This window comes from Acipenser ruthenus, chromosome 16 (assembly GCF_902713425.1).
Source record: "Acipenser ruthenus chromosome 16, fAciRut3.2 maternal haplotype, whole genome shotgun sequence".
Taxonomy (NCBI): Eukaryota; Metazoa; Chordata; class Actinopteri; order Acipenseriformes; family Acipenseridae; genus Acipenser; species Acipenser ruthenus.
In genome coordinates, this window is record NC_081204.1 from 33,324,076 (window position 1) to 33,349,210 (window position 25,135).

The 25,135-nt window shown below is 38.9% G+C and overlaps 1 protein-coding gene across 1 annotated transcript; it reads left to right on the forward strand.

Annotated features, from left to right (window-relative positions):
* On the forward strand, positions 1 to 23,997 carry LOC117430331 (androgen receptor). The gene is made up of 8 exons (XM_058989522.1): positions 1 to 2,210; positions 5,890 to 6,041; positions 7,518 to 7,634; positions 15,620 to 15,901; positions 16,793 to 16,937; positions 17,506 to 17,636; positions 17,908 to 18,059; positions 19,187 to 23,997. The coding sequence occupies exons 1-8, from the start codon at positions 823 to 825 to the stop codon at positions 19,346 to 19,348; spliced, it is 2,529 nt and encodes an 842-aa protein (XP_058845505.1). The 5' UTR covers positions 1 to 822; the 3' UTR covers positions 19,349 to 23,997.
* The last annotated feature ends 1,138 nt before the right edge of the window (positions 23,998 to 25,135 follow it).

The window sequence follows — 25,135 nt, forward strand, 5'->3', positions numbered from 1 at the left end:
CACACACACACACACACACACACACAAACACACACACACACACACACACACACACACACACAATATTGTGGATTAAAGGCAACAACGATTAACATTTCCAATTAATTAAAACTTGCCAGACGGTTTACTTGACATTCTGGTTGGCCAGGACCCATGGAATTTCATATTTAGAGTCCAGGGCTGAATGCCAAGCTCGGTTGCCAGATACTGCAAAGACACACGCACATACACACACACTCGGGACTTTGGAACACAGGTCTGTAGCATTACGACAGACACTAAAGATGAAGCAAAATCACAGATGAAACAGCAAACACCTATAACTCGGCTTTTGACAGACGACCAAGACATCGTTGCACATTTCAGCTGCTGCGCTAGGAACTTTCCTGTATGCTCAAACGATCACAGGGCGTACTCGACAACAAGCTAAGGAGAATGTATTTAGTAGAATTGTATTTGCGACGGAGAGGTGAGCTTGAAGAATAAGCAAGGAATTGTTTCTAGGTTTTTGTTTGGACTAGTATTACCTTTGTATTGAACTCTAAAATTAAGATTTGATTTTACCAACACGAATCATTGGACTGCATGAATTATGTGTATGGATTTGGATTTGTTTCATGGATTTGTAAATAGCAATGGCGCAGCAGTAGCAGTAAATGCATGTTTACAAGCATTTGATTTTTTTCTCAACTTTTATTGACTGGTCTACTGGCTGCGCCTTTTTAAGCGTCACATGCGATTTAATACTATATGCATTTGCATTCGATTTAATTTCATTTCCATGTAATTTTAATAAAACAATAAATTGGGACATTTAAAATTATGGATATTCAGATTGGATTAGCAGGACTTCGTGACTCCCCGAACAATCATTTTTGTGGTACTTTCGAAAACGTTTTCCATGGCGTGCGAACTCCGTTCCAAAACTGCCAAATCTTCGACTCGAAGTACGGATGGGAGATGCGCCAAACTAGCAACCATTTAGGTCCATACTTCGAGTCGTCGCTTATTTCTGGGAGTCCAGTGGGTGAGTTCCAGCGTGCTACCTTTGCCAGACAGCTCATTGCTCCAGACAGGTCTCGCAACTTTATGAAGAGAATAATGAGCAGCGGCAGCGAATTCTCTGCAGCAGGAGCGGTGGAGGAGGGTGTTTGCGCCTCATTCTTCTCTCCCTTGCCCCACTGCAGCCTGGACCAGCAAGCTCCAGTATCCTTTCCACCACAAAATGACAGAGAGTATAATGACAGCGACGCCTGCTTGCGAATGCTAAGCAGGGGCACCGATTCATCCAGCACCACCATCTCTGAAACTGCCAGGGAGCTCTGCAAGGCAGTCTCGGTATCGCTGGGTTTAAACATTGAATCAAACGAGATGAATGACTTGAGATTAGACCATGGCTCATCTCTCAGTAGTGATCGAAGTCAAGGAGACTGCATGTTCCAAGTGCCTTTACCAGGGTGCTCGGCCCCTGGAACAAGTGCCCTGTTATCAGAGTGCAAACGATCCAGTGCACATGATGGCAGATCAGTGCAAAATGATAAGGATGGTGGAATGTTTAATGGACCCCTCGCGAATGAAAGTACGAATGGGGTGACCCCACTCCAACACCACAGCATTGGGCATTGTGAAGGGGGCGAGATGGTCGCAGAAGTCAAACAGAAGGATGCCCCTGCGAATTTTAAAATCACGGGTTGCGAAGACTCTGAAGATCGTGTAAATATGGATGGAGATCACTCAGCCCCCTGTCAGGCTGTCCAATCGGCGCCATCAAACATGGCAAACTGTGTGCAGAATCAAAACTGGCCAGGGAACATGCCGCACAAAAACGCACCTCTTCTGGGTCAATTAGAAACAATGACCGAGGGTACAGGTGGCGAGTACCCTACACATTTCAGCCTGACCCCCAGCGTTAGGATAAAGACTGAAAAACAGAACAACGAATGGGGTGCCCAGTGTAGGTACAAAGACAATGACCGTGTAGCTTACGGGTCTTCAGCGCCTGCGACCCTTTCACAGGACACAGGGCGATGCGGGCTGTTTGTCTGCAGTCCATTGGAAAACTGGAGGAGCAACGATCTGTGTGCACAAGATGGAGTGGCAACAGAACCGTGGTACCCCGGTGGAATGGTGGGGAGAATGCCATATAACAAATTACCTTGTTTGAAAACCGACAGGAATGACTGGACTCCTGTACCCTACGGTGACCCACGGTACGTGTTTTTGTAATATTACTGCATATGTGCCGGGCAGTTCATGTATGTGTTAGTTTACACACAAACCCTCAGCTGAGCTCCCGTCGCGTTTCTTGCGGTGTTACATGTTTTAATTTTCGCGCATCCTTTGATGTGTTGATGGCCTTCATCATAGTGCTTGAATGTTGTAAGCGCGCTGAGAGATTGAATGTTCTAACCGCACTGAAGACTTACCTTTCCTTGGCAGTTAGTGCTTCTGTTTACATGGTCCAGGTAACCGTATTCAAACATAATAAATATTTCGGTCACTCACGTATTTCGCAACGTATAAATACATCTTAAGTAATGTGACTGCATGTCGGCTAACATACACGTTGGACCTCAAGTTTTACCTTTTGCATTCATTGAAATATTACAAAATTGGCAGCAGTTCTCAAAGACAGCTTTCTGGTATCTCTACTCTTTGATCAATTGTGCTTATTATTGCTTTTTGAGCAAATTAAACAAACCTAATTAAAGCTTTTCTTCAATTATGGTTGGTTCCTATGGATAAAGTATGGCTATTGGTTTTAGGCACACAGTATGCATTTTTTTTCCTTTTTTTCCTTCTCTTTTTGTTTACCAGCATATACACCATAATATACTTTATTCCTAGGCTCCATGGTCTTGGAATAAACTTCAGTTGGAATTGAAACATATTATCTTGATACCTTAGGAGTACAAAAGAAATAATTGACATCTATGTAGCTGAGGCATGTTTTTGTTTTGGCCGGTGCTCTTAAATTGAACAACATGTTTGTATTGGTTGTGCTCATTATGTTTTGTGTGTGTGTGTGTTTTATTTTTTGGATGTACACAAAAGCTTTGAATGATTACAAAATGATTTATTTCAGGACGTTTTGAACAAAAGCCCTTCAGATGCATACAAAGAAAAGTGAGCAAGTGAAAAATAACAAGTGTACGCACTGTGTTTGCTTTTTTTATACACAGCTGAAGAGAAGGGCTTTTGTCCAAAAAGTCCTGAAATAAATCATTTTGTAATCGTTTAAATCTTTTGTGTACAAAAAAAAACAACCTTTTCAATGTTTTCATTTTTTTTCTACACTGGTTATATATATATACACACACACACATTGTTTACAATAAAGGCACATGTCTGGCTGTCTAGACAACATTTCAGTTTGCCCTGCTATAGTGTGATTCTATCGGTCTGCTTGCGAGTGCTTTCTGCAGCTGTTTCTTTTTCCTTGTGGGAGGTGGAAGAGGTTAACCTTTTGTCTCAGATTTTTATCTTCAGAGTTTATTTTTTAGTTTTGTGTATCTCAGAAAGCACCAGATAACAGAGCTTGACTGTGTAAGTTTTAAAAATACAAACCTGACCCATCTTCACCATGGCAACCCCCTCACAGAACCAGGCACTGTAATTTTCTTTGACATTTAAAATGTTTAAAAATAGCACACACTTTTCTTTTATACCGCAGGATGGTACAGTGAACGCGATCAGTCAGGGCTCCTTGTGCTAGGCAATGCCTGGGCCTTCTGTGCTGTTCAAAATCAGTTTTCTACATAGAACATTGGCTGGCAAAATGCAGTTTAATAAATGTGGTGATGACAAGTGCTAGAATAAGTTTATTTACTTTGGCAGTACAACATTATTGTTCTTTCTGATTTAACCACTACAGATAGTATATTTAGTAACTGGTGTCTTGTGTGCAGACAGATTTCAAACAATAAAACAACATGTATAACTGTGGAGTCTATGTGCCTAAGATATAAGTAATTGGTACATCATAATTTCACCTGGTTTCATCAGACTCTACACACACACACGCGCACATGCGCACGCACACATACACACACACACACACACACACACACACACACACACACACACACACAATGCCAAGTAAATATCAATTAAAAAATAGAATGAAACCAGGATAAGGTTCCCAAATTCTAGCTGATTGTTCACTCCCATTCAACAATAGCTACTGATCTGTATATGCCAGAAACTAAAGCAATGCGTTCTTGTTGTTTCCCACCACAGAATTTCAAAGTAGATGCTTTGCCAAGTCAAAAGATGTTTTCCGTTCCCTTAAGAGCCGTTACGCCTGGTTAGCAGCTTTGTCCTTGAGCTCTTTATTTGTATTCCAACCTTGGATTTCGGATAAAGGGCACCACGGTATAGTTATGTCTGTACACAGAGTCCAGTCAATCCTTCCTCAGCGTTGCCAGGCTCGCCTTACTCGTGCCACACACTTCACACTTTGGGGCTGGCTGTTAACACAGGCGGGCTGAGAATTGCATGGGATTGTGTATTGTTTAAAGGGGTGCTATGGCATCATAGATATTAAGGGTTCCTTGTACTATCAGAATCACAAGCAGTCACTGGGGCTACTTGAATCTAGAATGTATTGTACAATTGTACAGTAAGCGTTACAGAGCAAAAAGTAGAGTTATTTACAATGAACATGCTTGCTATGCTTATAGAGTAAGCCCTTGTTTAGTAGAGTCCGCTGCTCTTACTTCAATAAAGAAACTTTGGCTTACCCATGTTGTATACATCTGTAGCATGCAACTAAAACCCAAGAGCAACCAAACTATCCAAACGTAATAACAAATGACTGCAAACATCACGAAAAGCCAAGGGACAGTAAAACAAACAAACCAAAAAATTCTAAATGCAACTTATAGACACTCAGTCTTTAAATGGCGTTCACTGTACTCATTTATTCCAAGCTGTTGTGCCAGGCAAGGAAATGTTCAAGTAGGGTACAGGACTGGTAAGCTTATTATTTGACACTCCTCTGCTGGGAGCGTTGATTGTGTGGTGCACTTTGTTGCCTCTGAAAACCGGGCGGTTACTGTAGATTCGGACAAGTTTGTCTGTATTTCACAGTAACAGTTCAAAGTCTGTACCTCAGAGTTAATGAGCATGATGATTGCACATTTCAAGCTAAGTATTCACCTGATGCCTTGGCATTTCAACCTATCAAAACAAATCAAGTGTGGGCACGCTGTACAGCCACAATTTTAATTTAGTCACAGTGCTGTTTAGAATCATAATAAAACTTGGATCAATATGCATCTATATCTTTAGAGCATTGCCACAGCTAACTGTATTTCCATTCTTTTTATGCTTCTGGACATATCCTAACACTCTTTTAGCATCACGTGCAAAAAAAACAAACAAAAAAAACAGCGGACAAATCTTCTACAATTAGCATAGGAGTGATGTACTGAAATTCTGCATATTTTTAGGGTTTTATTATGACTACTGAAAGTATTTGACGGATCTCTCCTTTTCTGTTTATTTAATGTTTTGTGTTGCGTGAACACGATACTCTGTAAAGATCTTTCATATGAAAATTTTTGAAGTTGTGGTCAGAATATTCATGTTGTATCTATCGCTGTACTTTGGGTTTCACTGTGTGATTCTGTCATGAAATGTAAGTGCTTACCAGGCTCTGCCATGCTGCATTCACGGAAACCTGCCCAAACAAGCCGAATGATCTTCTGCCCAGATAGGTGCAAGGCAGCTTAGGTTAACACCACATGTGGTGTTTTTCTTTTAATTAAAATATATATAATTAAGGCGGTAACCCTGGGAAAAAAAAAAAAAAGTTGTTGTCCCTCCCCCTCCCCCTCCTCATTCTCAGCTTGGCGTGACCCTTGATAACTCTTTTTCTCTTTCAAGGTGGGAGGGGGGCAGAGACACTCTTTTCCCAATGGAGTATTTCTTCCCGCCCCAGAGGACCTGTCTGATTTGTAGTGACGAAGCGTCGGGGTGTCACTATGGAGCGCTCACCTGCGGCAGCTGCAAGGTGTTCTTCAAGAGAGCGGCTGAAGGTAAGGGTAGGACACGTTGCGCCACTGGCCATTCATTAGAATTGAGATTGTGCCGAGGGGTCCAGTCACACCTCACATTAAACAGTGCGATCACACTCTCACACACACAGTGCACGAGCAGCATGCATTAACATGCTGGATAAACAATGTTTAGATTAAATGGGATCTCTGCCTAATCTATCTTTAATTACCATTCGACACCTGTAATTATAGAACATCTTTTCATAGCTCGAATTCGAGTTAGAAGGAAGTTGGGAACACCTTTGCCCTCAATAGAAACTTTTTTATTATTTATTTATTTTATGCAGACTGAATAAACTGACCTTATAAACAATTTCTGCATGGAACAGGAAATAGCGTGGAGTTGATTCTTATTCAGCAGGGCAGTCTGATGTATATTCCGCATGCTCCTTTTAGTGGAGTCTCAGTGTTGGTGTTATTATTATTATTATTATTATTATTATTATTATTATTATTATTATTATTATTATATTCATTTGAATCTATTAACCTTTCATTGTGTTCAGCTGGCAGATGGAGCACTGGGATGGCATACAAAGTGCAGATGTTATTTTTGAATTCAGTGTTGTTTAACATATTTTTTCCATTATAAAAGTGGCCTGCAGTAAAAGCACAACGAAGTGTAATACAGCATAGTGAAAGCATGGTAAAGCCCAGCAAGCTATGGTAAAGCATATTCAAAAGTATGGCAAACAATGTTAAGCTCTGGTATGGTGTGCTGTCTACGGCTCTGTGCATGAGTGAAGTAACCGCAGTGCACTGGAGTAGTCTTTTCATGTGACAAATACAATATGGAAAATAAATAATGTTTTGAACCAAAGTTAATCATCTTGCTTTCCTTAGAATAAGCTCTGCATCTGCTGAGCAACGTGGCATAATTTGTAATGCTGGAATGGATTGCTACTAGATGTGCATGAATGCAGATACTTAAATGAGACAAAATATGTATTCACTCTGCAGTATCAAATATGACAAAAAAGTTATTTGATGCTAGATCTCTTAACACTTTTGTAAAACTACAGAATTATTATAGTTTGTTTAGTAATGTTAAATGAGTCAGGAACACTGAAAAAACACAAACTGGTGTTTAAATCAAGACAGACAATTACTGTGGTAAATCCCATATTAAAAGCAATATGGCAGAGAATGAATGGGAAGGAGACGTATAGCCTGGGGTACAAACTGGCACACTGCACACAAAGAGAGCCTTTCCTGCTTTTGGAAAAGCAAAGCAAAGAAAGTACATGTTTTCTGTTTGTTGTTCAAAAGTATTATCATACCACAGAAGTCCAAGGTTAACATTTTGTAACATATCTGTCCCAGGAACTGTGCCCCTGCACTGTGCCAGCATGTGACTGCTTTTCAGTCCCTCTAATGTTTCCATGTGTATCACCGTTGTGTGTCCCGCCTTAGAGTAAGGCATTAAAGATCGCTTTACCCTCTTACCTTTTAAAGGAAAACAGAAGTACCTGTGTGCCAGCCGAAATGACTGCACCATTGATAAGCTCAGGAGAAAGAACTGCCCATCCTGTCGCCTCCAGAAGTGCTTCGAGGTTGGAATGACTCTTGGAGGTAAAAAATAAATAAATAAATAAACAAGTTCCTGTAAAATCTTTCATTATAATTATTTGAAAATGAGACGAGACCACAGGACTGCCCAAAAACGTATACATGAACCAATGCTTTAAAATACATTTCTGTTTCCCCCAATTATCATTAGATCTGCACCCCCCCACACACGGTGACGTGCAGGACAGTAAAATAAAAGCATAGTTGTAATATAAGTAATGGTTAATATCTAGGGTGTGGCTCTGCCTTGGATAAATCATAATCGCACTCAGTTGTCATTATTATGTATTAATACTAATTCTGTGCACTTTCACTGTTGCCCAGCATCTGTTGTTTATCACACAGAGAGTCAGGTTTCTAGATCCTGAGGATCATTTTCTTCCAGTTAATGTTAAAACATTAAAAGGAGACATGTGAATGTGACATACGACATGTGAATTAAACATTTTGAAATGTCCATTATTCAGTTTGCACCAGAAGGCAGTAACACAGAGAACAGTACAGTAATGCATTCTTTATGCATTTCTTTTTAAACGTGGCTTAATCTATGTTTAATTCTGTTTTAAAACTTACAAAAATACTGTTTCTTCTTCTCTGTAATGTTTTAAGCGATACAAAAAGTTTAAAGTAGTTTAGTTTATATATGTTCTAAATAAATACACAGTAAAATCACAAATGTAATCTTAGTTTGTAAACAGAACAAACAAGTACAGTGTATTTGCATCACTTTTATCTCCTCTTCTATTACAATTGGCAACGCTTCAATATAAACCCAGTTGTTTGTTTCATTACCAGCGTTGTTTAAGTGTAGTTTACTGCACTAAGCTCATAGTTCCCATTGCTGGACATTGCCAGTGTGCTGTCTGAAAACATACTCTGGGCAGGAACGGGTGATCTGAAACGGAATCTTGTTTTCACTCGTTAGCAAACTAGGAGGTAGGGAACACACTCTTGGAACATCATCAAAGTAAGTGGTTTGCAAAGATAGTTTGGAAGCAGTTCAAATCAGTATGAGAAAAAAATAGATTCGCAGTTATTTTTGTTTTTACTTCGGAGAAGAAACAGAATGGGGTGGCCATTTTGAAATCCTTTTTTTAAATAGTTTAACAGCAGAGGTTTTGAAAAGTCGTAAATAAAACTGTATCATAAACTTAATCCCTATGTGTTGTGTATATTAGAGAAATTCTAGATAATCTAAGCCACAATGTTCAGTAGTGGTCATTATCCTAAGTTAACAGTGCTTTAAAATCAAGAAACATCTCTTTCTGTCACAGCAGATTTGTTTCAAGAAGGAAAGTCACTACATAACTGACATTCCAGAACCAGCAGTACCTTGTGGGTCCAGTTCACAAAGCTCTAACCCATGAGATATTTAAAGTCTATTTAAAAATCCGTTTTGCTGGACTAAATAAGTTTGATGGGCATGAAACTATTCTACAATACAATACCATACAATACGAATGTATTTTTATATAGCAGCCATCATGCCATGGCATCCCAAAGTGCTGTACACAGTTAAAAACAAAAGAGCTCATATGTACAGGCTGGTGTTGGATTTTTTTACATCAATCTGGAAAAGTTTCTTGTTTAGTTTCATGTTCATCTTTTGCGAGTTTTCAGCTGGAATTGATATTAATTTTGAAATAGGCAAAGAGACCCCACTAAAATGCACCCCAATATGATTTGATCTGGGAATCCAGGAATACAAACGCCTCACTGTAGATTAAGAAACTCTCAGAAAAGACTTAGTTAAAACTGTCCGTCTTTACTGGGCTTCAAAAGACAAAGGGGTAGATTATTATTATTATTATTTATTTCTTAGCAGACGCCCTTATCCAGGGCGACTTACAATTGTTACAAGATATCACTTTATACATTATTTCACATTATACAGAAATCACATTATTTTTACATACAATTACCCATTTATACAGTTGGGTTTTTACTGGAGCAATCTAGGTAAAGTACCTTGCTCAAGGGTACAGCAGCAGTGTCCCCCACTGGGGATTGAACCCACAACCCTCCGGTCAGGAGTCCAGAGCCCTAACCACTACTCTACACTGCTGCCCGTAGATGGGCCAGTCGCAGCACAAACAAACTGCAATTTGCATTTTCATTACAACAATTCGCAAAGTGCACATGTCGTATGTACTAAGAAAAATATGTTACTGAAGAGAGCCGCAATATACTAATTTAAATATTATTTGCGCCATCTTAGCGAGATGTACCTATTTTAATACTGTTATATATATATATATATATATATATATATAAAATGAAAGGCAGTTTAATCCCATCAGATTCTATAGTGGGGCCCCCACCTTCACCCCCAAAAAGGTTTCATAATCATACAGCAGCCCCTCGCTAAACCGGACATGTTTTTCTGACATAAGGAGGTGTCGGGTTTAAAAACAATACAATTAAATCGCACACACATACATTTACAGTTGTATGTATTTAAATATAAAACATTGTGCTGAAATAACAGTAATGTGTTTTGGGTAGGCTACACATTACATTATGTAAAAATATAAATCTGTACAGTAGGTCTATACGGTATACAGTACAGTAGTAAAATCAAATGAATACCCAGCGCACGATTTATGTACTTTAGCCTGCTGGTAACATAAAATAAATTATGCTGCTGCATTGAACACATTGGTGTACAATGGGAATAAAATATTATTTTAAATTGAAACTAAATGATTTTACGTTTGTTTTTTATTTTATTTTAATTATTATTATTTTTAACTTGGTCTAGTAGCTAAGACAATTAACATACAATAGATGACAGTCCTATACAGATGTTCAGAATGAGCTGGAGGGGTTAGTGGCACATGTGTGCAGTCTATTGCTCCCAACACGCTGGGAACACCAGAAATTTCATAGAAATTAGTTTTCAAGGCTTGTAAATACACCCTGACTTTAGTGAAAAGTAGGTACTTGGGTGTTCGTCTCAAAAATGCATTGAGCACAATTGTCAACACGAGAAAAAATGGACTGGGAAATGCCAGCAACAATTGTGACTGTTTAAAACATGCTTTCAATGGTTCTTAACAAATTGATGTACTTGTAAGTGTTGCAATTGCCCGCAGCTTTAGTACATCTCATTACAGTATTTTTGATCCCTCATTATCTGCATTCGTTCAAATGATGCTAACAGCGTTGCGTTAGTTTAGTACATTTCATGCTACACTTCCGACTGGTTTCCATGTGGTTTGCATCGATTGCGACAGACGCAACACTTTACTACATCGACCCCAAAGTGTTTCTTTTAAATACCAATTGTAAAAGTAAATTTATTATGATGTCGACTGGACATGAGAACAAACAGTACCCTTGAAAAAGGGATTGAATCCACACACAGTTAAGATGTCAGTATAATTTGTTAAGGGATTATGGCTTTTGACCCACTGTGCTTGATACTTACTTAGCAAACACAAGACTACATGCTTAAAGCCAATTAAAACCCCTTTCGAGAAGGCAACTTTGATGAAAAACGCTGACATGCAGTAATATTTGTAATATTGTTTCATCAGATGAGCTCAAATAACACCTTCACAAAATGACCTTTCATGCACCACAGGGCTGTCAAAACAGCCTCTATATTTAGATGTCACAACCAGGAAAGTACCCTGCTTGACATCAGTCCCAAGAATGTACTGATCATATTTAAGTAATGACAGTAAATACCTTTAAATGTGCTTGGCCCTGTCCGGACACACATGCTCGATCAGGACACAACTCAACTGGAAATGTGTGCATTTAGTACAAATCATTCAGTATCGTTTTCTAGATGGATTGTTCAATACCGTTCTCTAGAAAACTGTATCCAGGATTAAGAAGTAAACAATAAATATATTAGACATAAATGTGAGGGTCAGGGTTGTTGTTTTTAACACGTTAACCTTGATAATGGCAATAATAGTGTTTAGCTTTCCATGGCCAGACCTTCCAAACCTTCCTATAAATATAAGTTACTTAATAGACAGAGCCTGTAAATACGAAATACTGTCTGGGCATTATCCAATGACAGACTATTTAGTCCCTGCCCTAGGAATGGCAAAAGGACATTGGTCCATTTACATCCATGGCAGAGGAATACATTTTAAATGCTGCGCAGTTCAGAACAGCGACCCCAGAATATAAGCGCTGTGAATCTTGGTACCTACGGAGTAGGGCTCTCGCTGAATAATGCACTGATATTATTATTATTATTATTATTATTTATTTCTTAGCAGACGCCCTTATCCAGGGCGACTTACAATTGTTACAAGATACCACATTATACATTATTTCACATTATACAGATATCACATTATTTTTACATACAATTACCCATTTATACAGTTGGGTTTTTAACTGGAGCAATCTAGGTAAAGTACCTTGCTCAAGGGCACAACAGCAGTGTCCCAGACCGGGGATTGAACCCACAACCCTCCGCTCAAGAGTCCAGAGCCCTAACCACTACTCCACACTGCTGCCATGAATCCATTGAAAGCTATTGGAAGTGAAGAGATTTTTAAAGCTTCAGACAGAGCTACATTAAAAATGAATAGAGAGCAAGTTTGGCATCTTACATAAGTAGTGCAGTATAACAGGTACCAGTTCTAAAAATGATTATGAATTACCATATAATCTAAGCACAAGGTATTACTCCCCTCGGCTGTATCCTCATGCTTTATTAATATATAGACCTTAGTTGCTAGGTAACTAACTATCAGTAAGAAGGTGAGGTGATCAGCAGTGCTACATCTCTGTAGAGGAAGGTTATTATTATTATTATTATTATTATTTATTTCTTAGCAGACGCCCTTATCCAGGACGACTTACAATCGTAAGCAAAAACATTTCAAGCGTTACAATACAAGTAATACAATAAGATACCATTAGATACCATCTACATGTTAGGGGTTTGATCCTGTCACAGTCAGTGCCAGCACCATCAAGAGCAGAGCAGCATATTGCCGTCAAAACCAAAGGAAAGGTACTTAGTCTTTAATTTGAAAAGGGGTCTATGTAGGTTTGGGGGTAGTAAATGTCCCACCCCAGTAGTTCATTACTCCTAGAAAATGCGTAACACTTTGAGGTACAACTTATTAAAATCAATTGCATATACTCAAGCACCACAAACCAACGGGGGCAACAAGCACCCCAAACCAGCAAGGGACCCCAAACACCCCAAACCAGCAAGGGGCCCCAAGCACCCCAAACCAGCAGGGGCATACAAACACTTTCTGTGCCCGCTGTATAATTCCAGGTTAATATTTATTTCATCACAGGTTCAGTTTCCAGCTGGCCCTGTCGAGCGAGAGTGGGTTCCTTACTGCCACGCTGGCAGCCCAGCCTTGCTGATGCCAGCAGGGTCAGGTGGCACCCACTCCGCAATGAGGAACAGGACAGGGGCCAGGAAGTAGTCCAGGCAACTGCGAACTGATTGCTGGCCGCATCTACTAAATAGATTTCATTCATGAAATATCACATCCTTGCCTCCTTACCAAATTGCTGTGTACTTGGAAGTTAGTCTTTTGTTTTTTTTTTAAATCAAAGTGGTATATACTGAATATCTCACCTTTTTGTTAACCAATAATTGCTGGTTAGGATAGTTGCTTTATAATGAAATAGTGCATTGACATTTAATTTAAATAGGCTTTTAAATATAAAATATATTCACTTACTGTTGAAAACAGTTCCTTTTGGACTGCTGTTCTATGACAGGAAATGTGCTGAAAGGTTTGTAATAACCCAAGCGTTCCCCACGATTCTTTATTATTATTATTATTTATTTTTTAGCAGACGCCCTTATCCAGGGCGACTTACAATTGTTAAGATATCACATTATTTTTACATACAATTACCCATTTATACAGTTGAGTTTTTACTGGAGCAATCTAGGTAAAGTACCTTGCTCAAGGGTACAGCAGCAGTGTCCCCTACCGGGGATTGAACCCACGACCCTCCGGTCAAGAGTCCAGAGCCCTAACCACTACTCCACACTGCTGATTCTTTGGTTTTCCCAGACGGAATGTATAATGATTTTTTTTTTTTTTTTAAGGCACTCAACCACATTCAAACCTTTTGCCAGTTTTAGAAATGCAGGTCTCTGGAGCCTTGCCATCTGATATAAAGCTCATACAGAATGCATGGTTGTCTGGTAACCAGTGCACTGTGAAAACATTTGGGCTGTGATGGTAAAGGGTCGTTTTCCTTTCATTCATTAAATTAAACAGTGCCTTACTGTGTGCAAAGCATCAACAGCAATTCACATATTCAGGAATAGCTTATGGCAATGAAAACAATGACTGAATATAAATAAGTTTCATACAAAAATGAAAAAAAGTACTTGGAGAGTTATTTTCTTCATATACTGAATCCTTTATAATTTAATTTTCATTGTGAACATCTCACCTACCCCTGAACTTACCAAGTTGGACAGGTGATCACAGGCAGTGTTGTTTATGGCTTGGTATAAGGTAACATCCACAGTGGGGTGTGTTTGCCTTTTCTGGGATCTCAGCCAGGGTTACGCATTCCTGTGCCCCGAAGAGCTTGGATCTGTGTTCATTGCCTCGATGATAATCATATTGCAGTCAAAGAACTGTATGGTTAATTTAGTTAATTAGTGAGAGCGGACACATCCAGTTAACTGAAAAAAAAAAACCTCTGAATAAATCTAGCAGAATGTTATTAATAATAGAATATAAGACAACCGGCATATGATATATTTAAAAACAAAAAAAACTTTGCTGTGGAAATATTCAAAAGCTTCTGATTATAAATAATATTTGCAATTCCATGTGCAAAGTACATCTGAGATAATCATATGAGGGGGCAGAAGATTACAAACACGCTGCCTTGTTATAGCTTAGAACCGGTTATAAGGCACTGTAGTAATGGATTCCTTTTTTCTCTTAATGCCATTTCACTTACACTTGCATTCTTGCTGTAAGGCAGAACACCAAATAGCACGGTGTCTTAAGCCTGGCTCAGAACTGCAGTACTACAAAGAGGGAATTTGCAGGTCGAAGTTTTGCACAGGGTTAATTCCAGTTCTAGAATTGGTCAGCTTCAGATTAGCTGCAGTATTAAGCTGATCCAGGCAAAAGTCTCTGAGCTCTGAGCTCTTCAGCAACTTTGTTTATGACAGATGCACACAAGAGCGTGATTGACAAGGCTAGGCCGTGTCCTGAAAGCCAATCTGCAATCTGATTCGATGGCAACAAGGAAAGAGGGTTGTGAGTTTATCAGGCAAAGAGTCCGATTTAGCTCTGAGAGGTTCCCATTTACACTGACTGAATTCCTGTTACGGTAAGAAATTAGAAAGTGAAGTGAAAGATAAGGGAGCATATTGAAATGCTTTTATGTGCTCTACCCGTTTCAACAATCTTGGTTTCATGCTAAACTGGACAGTAACCTACAGTTTAAGTTTATAGTCCCAGTAACCTATAGTTTCATTCCGACATCAAAAAGGTATTCTAATCAGCTGACGTGATAATTGAAGGAAGGAAAGCTGTGAACAGTGGACATTTCCAGTATAAAAAAACTAGTAATTAATCATCCACAATCCTTACCCCAGACAACTAGACCCCTCCAGGAAATCTCAGTTTACAGTCATATTTAAAAAGATGTCCTAACACTTTTTTTTTTCATTCACCAGTATGAGAGCCCAGATGACCTGTATGTTTAATACAATTAAACTCAGCCACAACCCTAAATAATGAGCCACCCATACTGTCCCAATTGTAGGTACTGGGGGCATTCCTTTTCCTTTCCTGAGATAGTGGTCAAATCTGCTCTGTCACTCCTCAGCCTCTTACAGAAAAGAAATGTTCAGTGCCACTGTGACATCGGTTGTCGTGGTGCTGGATACCACTGTCATTTCACCCACCAGAACCTGCAATTCTTGGAAATATCAAGTGAGCACTGTATAATATGAGCATGCCTTTTCTGCATATTGTTTTCTATTGTTTCCCCTTTTGGCATTTCAGCTCGAAAGCTGAAGAAGATGAAAGGAGCAGAAGATATTGGCAATCAACCCCAGAACAATGCAATGCAGAATGCAGCAATGCAACAGATTGACATTGCGAGAATGGAGGTGTTCCAGAACCAGCCGGTTTTCCTTAATGTCTTGGAGGCTATTGAACCAGACACGGTGTTCGCAGGTCACGATAACGGACTGCCTGATTCCTCTGCAAACCTGCTGACCAGCTTGAATGAACTGGGGGAGAGGCAGATGGTGCTCATGGTGAAGTGGGCGAAAGGACTGCCAGGTACAGACAAGTCAGACTTGAATCATTAGGTAGAGGTCTGGCTTGGGGGACTTGGTAAAGCATTGGTTTTCTTAGGACCAAATTCAGTCAACAGGGAACAAAACAGTTTTTAAATCCATGCAGTTTACACAGCAAATGATGGACCAATTTGCTATTTGGATTTGATCAACACACAGCATCAGTGATGATGACTGAAAACAGAATGGGGTTGCTGTTTATTGCATGAATTTTCCTGGAACCCAGCTAAAGAGTTGAATTGAGTTAGGCCAAACCTACTGTTGCTGTGGAGGCATTTGTTTAGGCAGGCGAGTGTTAGTCTGGGCATGAGAACAAGACTAAACAGAGAGACAGAGAGAAAATGGGGCTGATTGAAAAGAGGGAGTGTGCTCTGTGAGAGATGGGTGGCTCTTAGAGCAGTGTTGGGAGTTTGTTGTTGTCATGGTTTGTACCATTCCTGCCCTTGAAAACATGCTATGTTTGGATTTTGCCTTGTTTTTCTAAAACCTTGATAAGGACCATGAAAGACATTTTTTGTAAAGTATCGTACAATAAAAAAATTCAAATAAATTGAGTAATTTAAAACCAGTAAATGGTTTTAAGCTACCGTTAGCTTTGTATACTGATCAGTTTGGGAGAAGTTGAACTTTCTGTTTAATATTTTCTGATCTATTATTTGCCATTGTTTACACAATCCTCTGTCCCGTTTCTATCTAGGCAGTTTGGTTAAATGCCCAGACACTGGTAACACTTCCACAGTTTTTTTAGAAAGGAGTTCCAGAGAATTCCAGTGATTATTAGGTGCAGCAGCATACAGAGTTCAAAGCCAGAAATTATGAACACCTTCACACTCTAGGCACCTTAATTCATTTTTTTTTGTTGTTTGGTTTGCAGGTTTTCAAAATTTGCATGTGGAAGACCAAATGAAAATTATTCAGTATTCGTGGATGGGGACCATGGTGTTTGCTATGGCATGGAGGTCCTTTAAGAACGTCAATTCCACCATGCTGTACTTTGCTCCAGACCTTGTATTCAACGAGTGAGTACATCTGTGAGACTTCCAAGTTTCTGAGGATGCTTCGTAGCAGAAATAGCTTATGCCTTTTGTCAGCATTTTGTTCTCCATCTCATTTTCCATTTCCCCAAAAGGACGGTTTGTATAACAGAAACCGTTATTTTTCCTATCGACTTTCATGGTCGTTGTCCACTTAGAGTTGAAAACAAGTATTTGAAACCCATGCGATATTTTTGCTGCAGGTACAGTGTCTTCTGAAGCAGACATATTGAGTTTTTAAACTGATCTTCGGGAGGACGGACTGTCCCCTACACATTATGGAATTTTAACCAATTGGAAAACATAAATAAGCAAATACATAGTCCCTTTCCTTCTCATGCCTGTGTCCCCTGGGTCCAGTCTTTTAGAAGGGTCTACTGTCTCATTCAGTTAGTCAGGCGCGGGCTCTCTCATACCGTGTGGATTTGAGGTATTTCATATGTTCCTGCTTTCATGTTGCACAATCCATGCAAATGTATTGTGTTTCTGTGTTGTGGTTTGAACTACTGAAGCTGGAATGACTTCACTGTTGTCTCTCTCTCTCTCTCTGTAGGTTGCGAATGCACAGATCCAAGATGTTTGAGCACTGCATAGCAATGCAACACATTGCTCAGGAGTTCCTTTGCCTTCAGATCACCCAGGAAGAGTTCTTGTGCATGAAAGCGCTGCTCTTCTTCAGCATCAGTGAGTGCATTTCCTCTGCTTCCCGGTAGCGCTGGCTGCTCTCGTTGAATCTTTTGGGATGAATCAGTAACAAATCCCCAGCTTGACCCTTGATATATGGCAAACAGCACTTCACAGCGTTCGCCTTTTAGCAGCCCTTTCTGAGGAACGTAGAATATAAAGATTTATTTTAAATGAACGGAAATTGAACAAGATGCAATCTGAAAACCGGGCCCGCATGAATGATAAAGCATGTCACATTTGTTTTTTATTTAATTTTTCGCATCACTAGTTCCAGTGGAAGGCCTGAAAACGCAGAAGTATTTCGATGAGCTGCGGCTGAAGTACATCCAGGAATTGTACCACAACTGTGGAATGAACACCCCCCTGTACGGTACTCAGCGGTACCACCAGCTCACCAAACTCCTGGATTCTCTTCAGCCGGTAGGAAGACAAATTCACAAAAAGGGGTCACATTTATTCCTTTATTTATTTATTTATTTATTTATTTATTGTTATTATTCAGGGTAAAAACCCTTGAAATGTAGCACCGCATCTTATGGTGGCATTATATACTATATTATATATTATGAGAAAAACGTTTTTTATTGCAATGAAAACCTTTTGGTTATTTGCTTGGTATCCTTTTTTAAAAGCATATTAGTTACTATGCTGTAATTCACATGGTCTTATCATAGTTACACCATTATAAAAAAATTGTAGTCCAATACAGGAAGTGACTACTAACCAGGAAGCAGCAGCAAACTTTGATCTATTGTGTTGTATTAACCCTTTAAGGTACACAAGGAATTGAGCAGTTGTTCAAACGGTTTCTTCTTGAAATATATTTTAGAGTGACTCAAGTATCACAAGGAAACTGACAATTTGGATGAGCAGGTCCAACCTGTCAGTATACCTTTAACCCTGTTCGTGCACCTCATTGAATTTGTATTTGTATGTCCCTTGTACCTTAAAGGGTTAAAATGAAATGTGAAAGGGAAGCACACAAGTTTGCATTGCAATAACAAACATTCATGTTTTTTTTTCTTTTCTTGAAACAAATATTTTATTAAGTACTGATACAAAGAGTTTCTTTGAACTTACTGTTGTATGAATTTAGTCAAAATACATGTACTGTTTTCTTTTCTTATTACTGCGTACAGTGCTAGGGTTACCAGATTTCCAGATTTCCAGAGTGAAAAATTGGGAATTTTTCTTTCTTCAATTATCTGAAGCTTTAGGAACTCTGAAGCACTTAAAATAAGTATATAAAAACACACACACACACACACACATATATATATATATATATATATATATATATATATATATATATATATATATATATATATATATATATGAAATCAGTTATTAAAAAGGCTGTGTTAATCAATACACAATAGGGACTATCTTAACTTGGCTGGTGGCACTTCCAAGTGACCAGGACAATCCCAGTTTTCCGCGGGACGTTTGTTAACCCTATACAGTACAGTACACCTCTATGTAGAGTGGTTTACATTTCCGGATGTGTGAATTGATTTCTATATTGTTTTTTGTTTTGCTTTTTGAAGATTGTGAGGAAGCTACACCAGTTTACATTGGACATGTACGTCCAGACTCAGGGGCATGCAAGCAGCATCCAGTACCCTGAGATGATGACCGAGATCATCTCTGTGCAGGTGCCAAAGATCCTCGCCGGCATGGCGAAGCCAATCCTGTTTCACAAGCAGTGACGTTCTTCTCTACCCTCAATCTGACACGTGTCACGTGCTGCCCATCCTCTGTACATTTCAGCCATCTTCACTCACATTTAGTCAACAGGCAGGGGGCCAGCAGTGTCTCCAGCATTGTCTCCAGCAGTGTCTCCAGCATTGTCTCCAGCGTTGTCACCAGCATATTCTCCAGCATTGTCTCCAGCAGTGTCTCCAGCATTGTCTCCAGCGTTGTCTCCAGCGTTGTCTCCAGCATGTGCTCCTAGACCATTTTTTCCTCGAGACTTTTTTTTTCATTGTGATGCTTTTCATTGAGCCTCCTTTAAAAAAAAAAAGGAATACAACACATTTATTGTATATAGTGGTGTGTAATCATGAGAAAAGCTGTTTACAAGATCCATTACATGTCAGATTAAAAAAACAAAAAAGAAGTCTGATAAATATTATTATCCCTATCTTGTAAACAGTACAATGCTACCTGTCTGTAAAAAAAAAGATGCAACTTCACAAACTGCTTTAAAATAGTTCATTTCTACTCCTCATCCAATACGCTCCGCACATTTGAATTCTATTAGTAGAGTTTAATTCAAAGCTATCCAAGGAAGCGGTTTGGGGGTTAGTGCTACGAGAAAGAGAAGGCAGGACCAAACAGCACACGTCCCAACGATGGCATGGATGTTCATTATCCCTGACGCTGTGGGCATGCTCTTTGAGTTATTACCAAACACATCACAAGCAGATGACTCAAGAGAACCAAAATAACTGCTGCCTGGAATTATATGATCCTAGAACTGATGTCTTTAAACACGTTAAGTAAAGTAGTCTGTTTGTTTTTCCTACTTTTGCTTAACTCATTTGACTGTATTATTAGATATAATTAGCACATCTGCAGTGAATCGTATACACTGTTACAATGCTTCTAATACATTATCCTTATGATGAACGATATTCATAGAATATACAGTGCCAGCACTTCTTGACAATGACATACAACTTTGTCCTATAACAACACCAGATGTCTTGTAAGAATATGTTTCTATTGCAGATGAAGTCCAGTACTAGTGCTTTCGTTTAGTTTTAATTTCTGGGTTAAGTGTGCAGTAATTATCAACAAAAGTGTAGCATAGCAACGAAACCTAATGTTGCTGCTTGTAAAATATTCCCTATTCATAAAACACTAACTGGTATCTGATCAAGATCCAGTATTGCCTTGAGTGAGTTTTAAGCCAAAATAAATCTAGCAGTGAGAATGACTTGTTAGCATATACCATGAGTCAGCATACAGCACAATACAGACACTGTGTTTGCAGATGCTTGCACGTCTGTGGAGCAAACTGTATGATAATATCAGTGTAGTGCTTGCAGCAGGCTTGCTTTGAATTCAGAACTATATCACATGGAATGCAGTCTTTGCTTCAGCAGCAATAACTGGTTTCCTTGTAATGGGTGATAATGAAATTATTCAATTATTTCAACACGTTGTAATTTAAAAGCACCACCCACTGTTTTCTATAGACGGAATGGTTCTTTTACCAAATGGCAACAGTTTACATATGATAATAGAAACTTAGCTGTTTTTAAACCAGATACACTTTTTAACGCCTGGATAAACACTTTCCTACGCTATTTGCTACCTAGTATTTTGTGTTGTTGTTGTGGTTTTTTTTTTATATGAAACTTTGTTATACTTTGTAAATGGCTGTTAAAAAAAAAAGTTAGGGGAAAAAAAAGATTTCCTTCTGAAGGTTATTAAGTTGTGATAGAAAATGAAGTTACGGAAGTGTAGTCAATTCATTTAAATGACTTCAGGTCTCCATACAGAACCATTGTTGATTACAGTATTACAATCTGAACCTCTACTAAGGTTTTACATGCCTTCATAGAGCAATGGCACCGGACTCCTAAAACATTTACCACCATGCTGCTGAGTTGCTGATTTAACAAATCTTTAAATAAAGAACTCAGTCGGTTTATTTTCAGGGCAGACTAAGCAGTCTGGTAAATGCTTTGGGAATTTGGCCCTGAAGATTCTCACATGCACACAGGCACTGTTTGAGAAGCTTTTATTACCTTCGTTGTTTTAGATGTGCAACTCTTTGAATCAGTTGGATAGACCTCACTTGTTTTGTAACTCTGCCAAACGTCTTAACAATAAGTGAGCTGCACGATGTGGAGGCAAGATTGCTTGCTGGAAGTCAGCCTTTGGGTATAGGAGTTATTTGTATATGTTGTATTGTACTTTGTGTTTCAATTGCACCAGGGTCTTCAGAAATAGGATTCCCTGTAAAAAGATACGATCATGACATTTTTATGCTGTTAATGATTATTTCAAGGGTGAAATGTGCTAGTTTGGAATACATTAGGAGACTGATCATAAGGTTAATCTCAGAACAAGGGAAATTAATTGCCATTTAGAGAAGATGGCTGTAGGTTACCAGCTCAATGTAGCTGTAGACCCAACAGCCAGATAAAACATTTTGATTGAAATTTCTTTCTGTTGGTATTCGAAGATTTTTACTCAAAATCTGCTTTGATAGTGATGTATATAATTAGTATTGCAGATTTCTGTGCTGCGTTCAATTTTTTAAACATATTTCTCATTCTACAATTTTACATTAGAGTCATTTTTTGTAAACAGAAACCCCTTTCAAACGTGGAAACTAGCTACCTAATTCTGCATCGTTTTACTACCTTATGTTACAAATTGTTTTTGCAAATATCTTACTTTTACTGTACATTTTTTTTGTGTGTGTGTTCATGGGTACTATCATGAAATATTGTGTGTACTCTGTAGATGATTTTCAGGTGCTTAACACCCCATTTAGAAACTGTAATCAGACTGTATCCTCATTCAGGGATTATGGGTTGATAGTGTGCGTACTGTACATTCAAGTCCAGGTATGTTTTTAGTTCTTCCCATTCTATTTGTTTTGATTAAAAGCTGTCAGAACGCTGCCTGACAATGCGACTTACTGTGGGGAAGTCAACCAGGAGCCAGGGATACTTTTGATTTTAATCTTAAAACAATTTGGTACAGGAGAGTATCTTTCCAGATGTCAGTGGTCAGTGCAAATCCCTCACATTATTGAATGAAAGGATAGACCACCGTCTGGCAAATATGGAGCCATCCCTCACAGGGGGTGAGGGTGAGCCTGGAAACTCGTATGTAGCAGTGCCTTGATCTTACAATACATTCTTACATGGTGAAGAACATACAGGTCTAAATCATGCCATATGCTAAGCTCAGACTTGAATGTACAGCCCTGTTCTAGGGGGTGTAGTTTAAAGGTGCAGCATCCCATGCAGCTCAGCCAGTGATTCATGTCGGGTTGTCGGTGTAACAAGAACACCCTTTTGAAATTTCTGTTTGACTTTACTGAGCTTGTGTCCCTACAGATACAACTTTTGGGGATGTAGAGAAACTGTAAACAGGGTCTCAGGTAGAGTGCACAGGCTAGTCTAGTGATAAAGAAACAGTGAGCGTGGGACATTGCCCCTTTAAATACATTTGTGTAGTTTTAATTATTATTATTATTATTATGATGATGATTGCTAGTATTGTTATTATTATTATTATTATTATTATTATTATGATTGCTAGTATTGTTATTGTTGTTAACTATTAAGCAGCACCTATTTGGGATAGGTCATGGCTCTCAGTGGTTTGATTTCAGTCCAGGTAGGCTATGGGTAGAGGGCTGTATACAAGTACAAGTAGGCACAGGTTCAGGTAGAAGTACAAGCATGTTGCTTTTGTTATTGTTGTGGCTGCTCTGTGGGACACCCAACACCTTTCTGGAGCACAAAACAACAACAGCTAAACCCTATGAAGGCTATATAAGGTACATTAGTACATTAGTTTTGTACCATGTTGTCGCACTCACAGCTGAACAAGCTTGGCTTTTCTCCCTTGTTTTACTTGATTGGTTGCACTTTGAGCTTGCATGTATAATAAGCGTCCAGCCCAAATTGTTCTGTTTTCCTGTCATTAATAGTAACATTAAACGGATACTAACATAACTAGAGTATTCTTCTTTTGTTAATTGCTGTTGCTTCTGTATTCCCGATACTACGTAATATTTTTAAAGGTTCAGCGTTTCCTTCTCACTTGACTCTACAGGGCCCCCTGGTGCTAGAAACAGAAACGCGTTGACAGGGGTACCCAGACATATGTTGCCCACTCCTCATGTTCAGACAGAAACCAGCTATGCTGTACTTTGTGTTTCAATTGCACCAGGGTCTTCAGAAATAGGATTCCCTGTAAAAAGGTACAAGCATGATATTTTCATGTTGTAAAGTTAATTATTTCAAAGCCATTGTTACTCAAGGGAGAAATGCTAGAAATGCTTGTGTCTGTTCAGTGCAAGACCCCATGTCATACTATGAGGTTGCATTCATCTATAGAATCTGGTACATTAACAGACTGCGGCACGTTTGTCCGTGTGGCTCGAGGTACTGTAGTGCCAAAAAAAAAAAAAAATGCTGTTTTTTTTTCAGGGAGACGGGAGAAATAGAAACCGAAAATCAATAAATCGTAGAAGACAAGATGTTGGCTTTCTGAAACTTTAAATTAACTTTGAAAATGGCTGTTAACAACAGAGATTCTGTACTTATTATTTTTGTATTATTTCCGAATTCTCTGATCTCAATAAAGCAAGATTTCTTTTTCAGTTGTTACGTATTGCAGTTTTGTGACTCATGTTCTTAAAATGTCTTGTAAGGTAAATCTCCAGCAATGGAGGATGGGTGTGTCAGAGGAGCAGAATATAAAAGGACTACAAAACTGACTCTCCTGCTTACTAAATTACAAAATCTAGTCAAAAGTTCAACCCGATACTTCCCACAATCTGCTTTTAATCTTGCACATAGATTTGTTAACAGCGTAAGCTGGAAAACAGACCGTAAAGTGGTTTTAGATATAATTGGGGCTACAGTGAAATTCTGCTAAGTGTCAATTTTCACTAAACTGCAGTGGAAGTGCAATCAACTGCTACAGGCAAGGATGGTCTGCGCTTTAACTATGCTATACCTGTTCACAGTTATTGCAGAGCGCTGACACAGTGAGGGCAGCCAAGAAACCAGATGAGAGGGAATTCTGCAGTAAGGAATTGCAGTCCTCTAGTCTTACAAACACACCGTTGTGTGTCAGGTATGAAATACACAGCTGAAAACAAGAATACGAGAACCATGCATACTACTGCAATGGGGAGACAGTTATTGATGGTTTGTGCAAGATCCTTAATAAGATCTCAACCAATAAACAATTGAATTACGAAAGGAGCTGCACATTATATAAGACATAGGACCAGCGATTGTGTTGAGTTTATAAAACAATATTATTGAATAGTAAATCATCCCAGCTCAAGGTTGCGTGGGCCATTGCATACATGGCATAAATTAATTGATTGTTTAGAAAGAAAGATTGGTAGATTGAAATTTGGATTTCCTCAGCCAGGCTTTAATGAAAGATCTATTGTTGTACCAATTGGTTTGCTTCATCCAATTACACTGACAAAGCGTGTTCTTCTGGTGAGGATAATGTAATGATTTCCTAGACTATGAATGTAACATATATTCTTATGACTCAATGTACTGCTTTTCAGAACATTTATTTTTCTATGAGGTCGAACCAGTTTAATATTGTCCTATTTCAAAATGTTGTTTTCAAGAAGGAAATTAACAGAATCATAAAACATAATTTGTATTCCCGTAAGGAAATACTGAATAGTGCTACTATATGTTTTCGAAACCATGACCGCCTAAACCAAACATGAAGCCAAGAGACCCAAGAGCCCTAAGAAGCCAGGG

Coding starts and splice junctions, on each gene's coding strand:
- LOC117430331 (XM_058989522.1), top strand. CDS start 823: ATGGATATTCAGATTGGATTAGCAGGACTTCGTGACTCCCCGAACAAT. Junction 6,042..7,517: donor CTTCAAGAGAGCGGCTGAAG/GTAAGGGTAGGA, acceptor TACCTTTTAAAG/GAAAACAGAAGTACCTGTGT. Junction 17,637..17,907: donor GCTGCTCTTCTTCAGCATCA/GTGAGTGCATTT, acceptor TCGCATCACTAG/TTCCAGTGGAAGGCCTGAAA.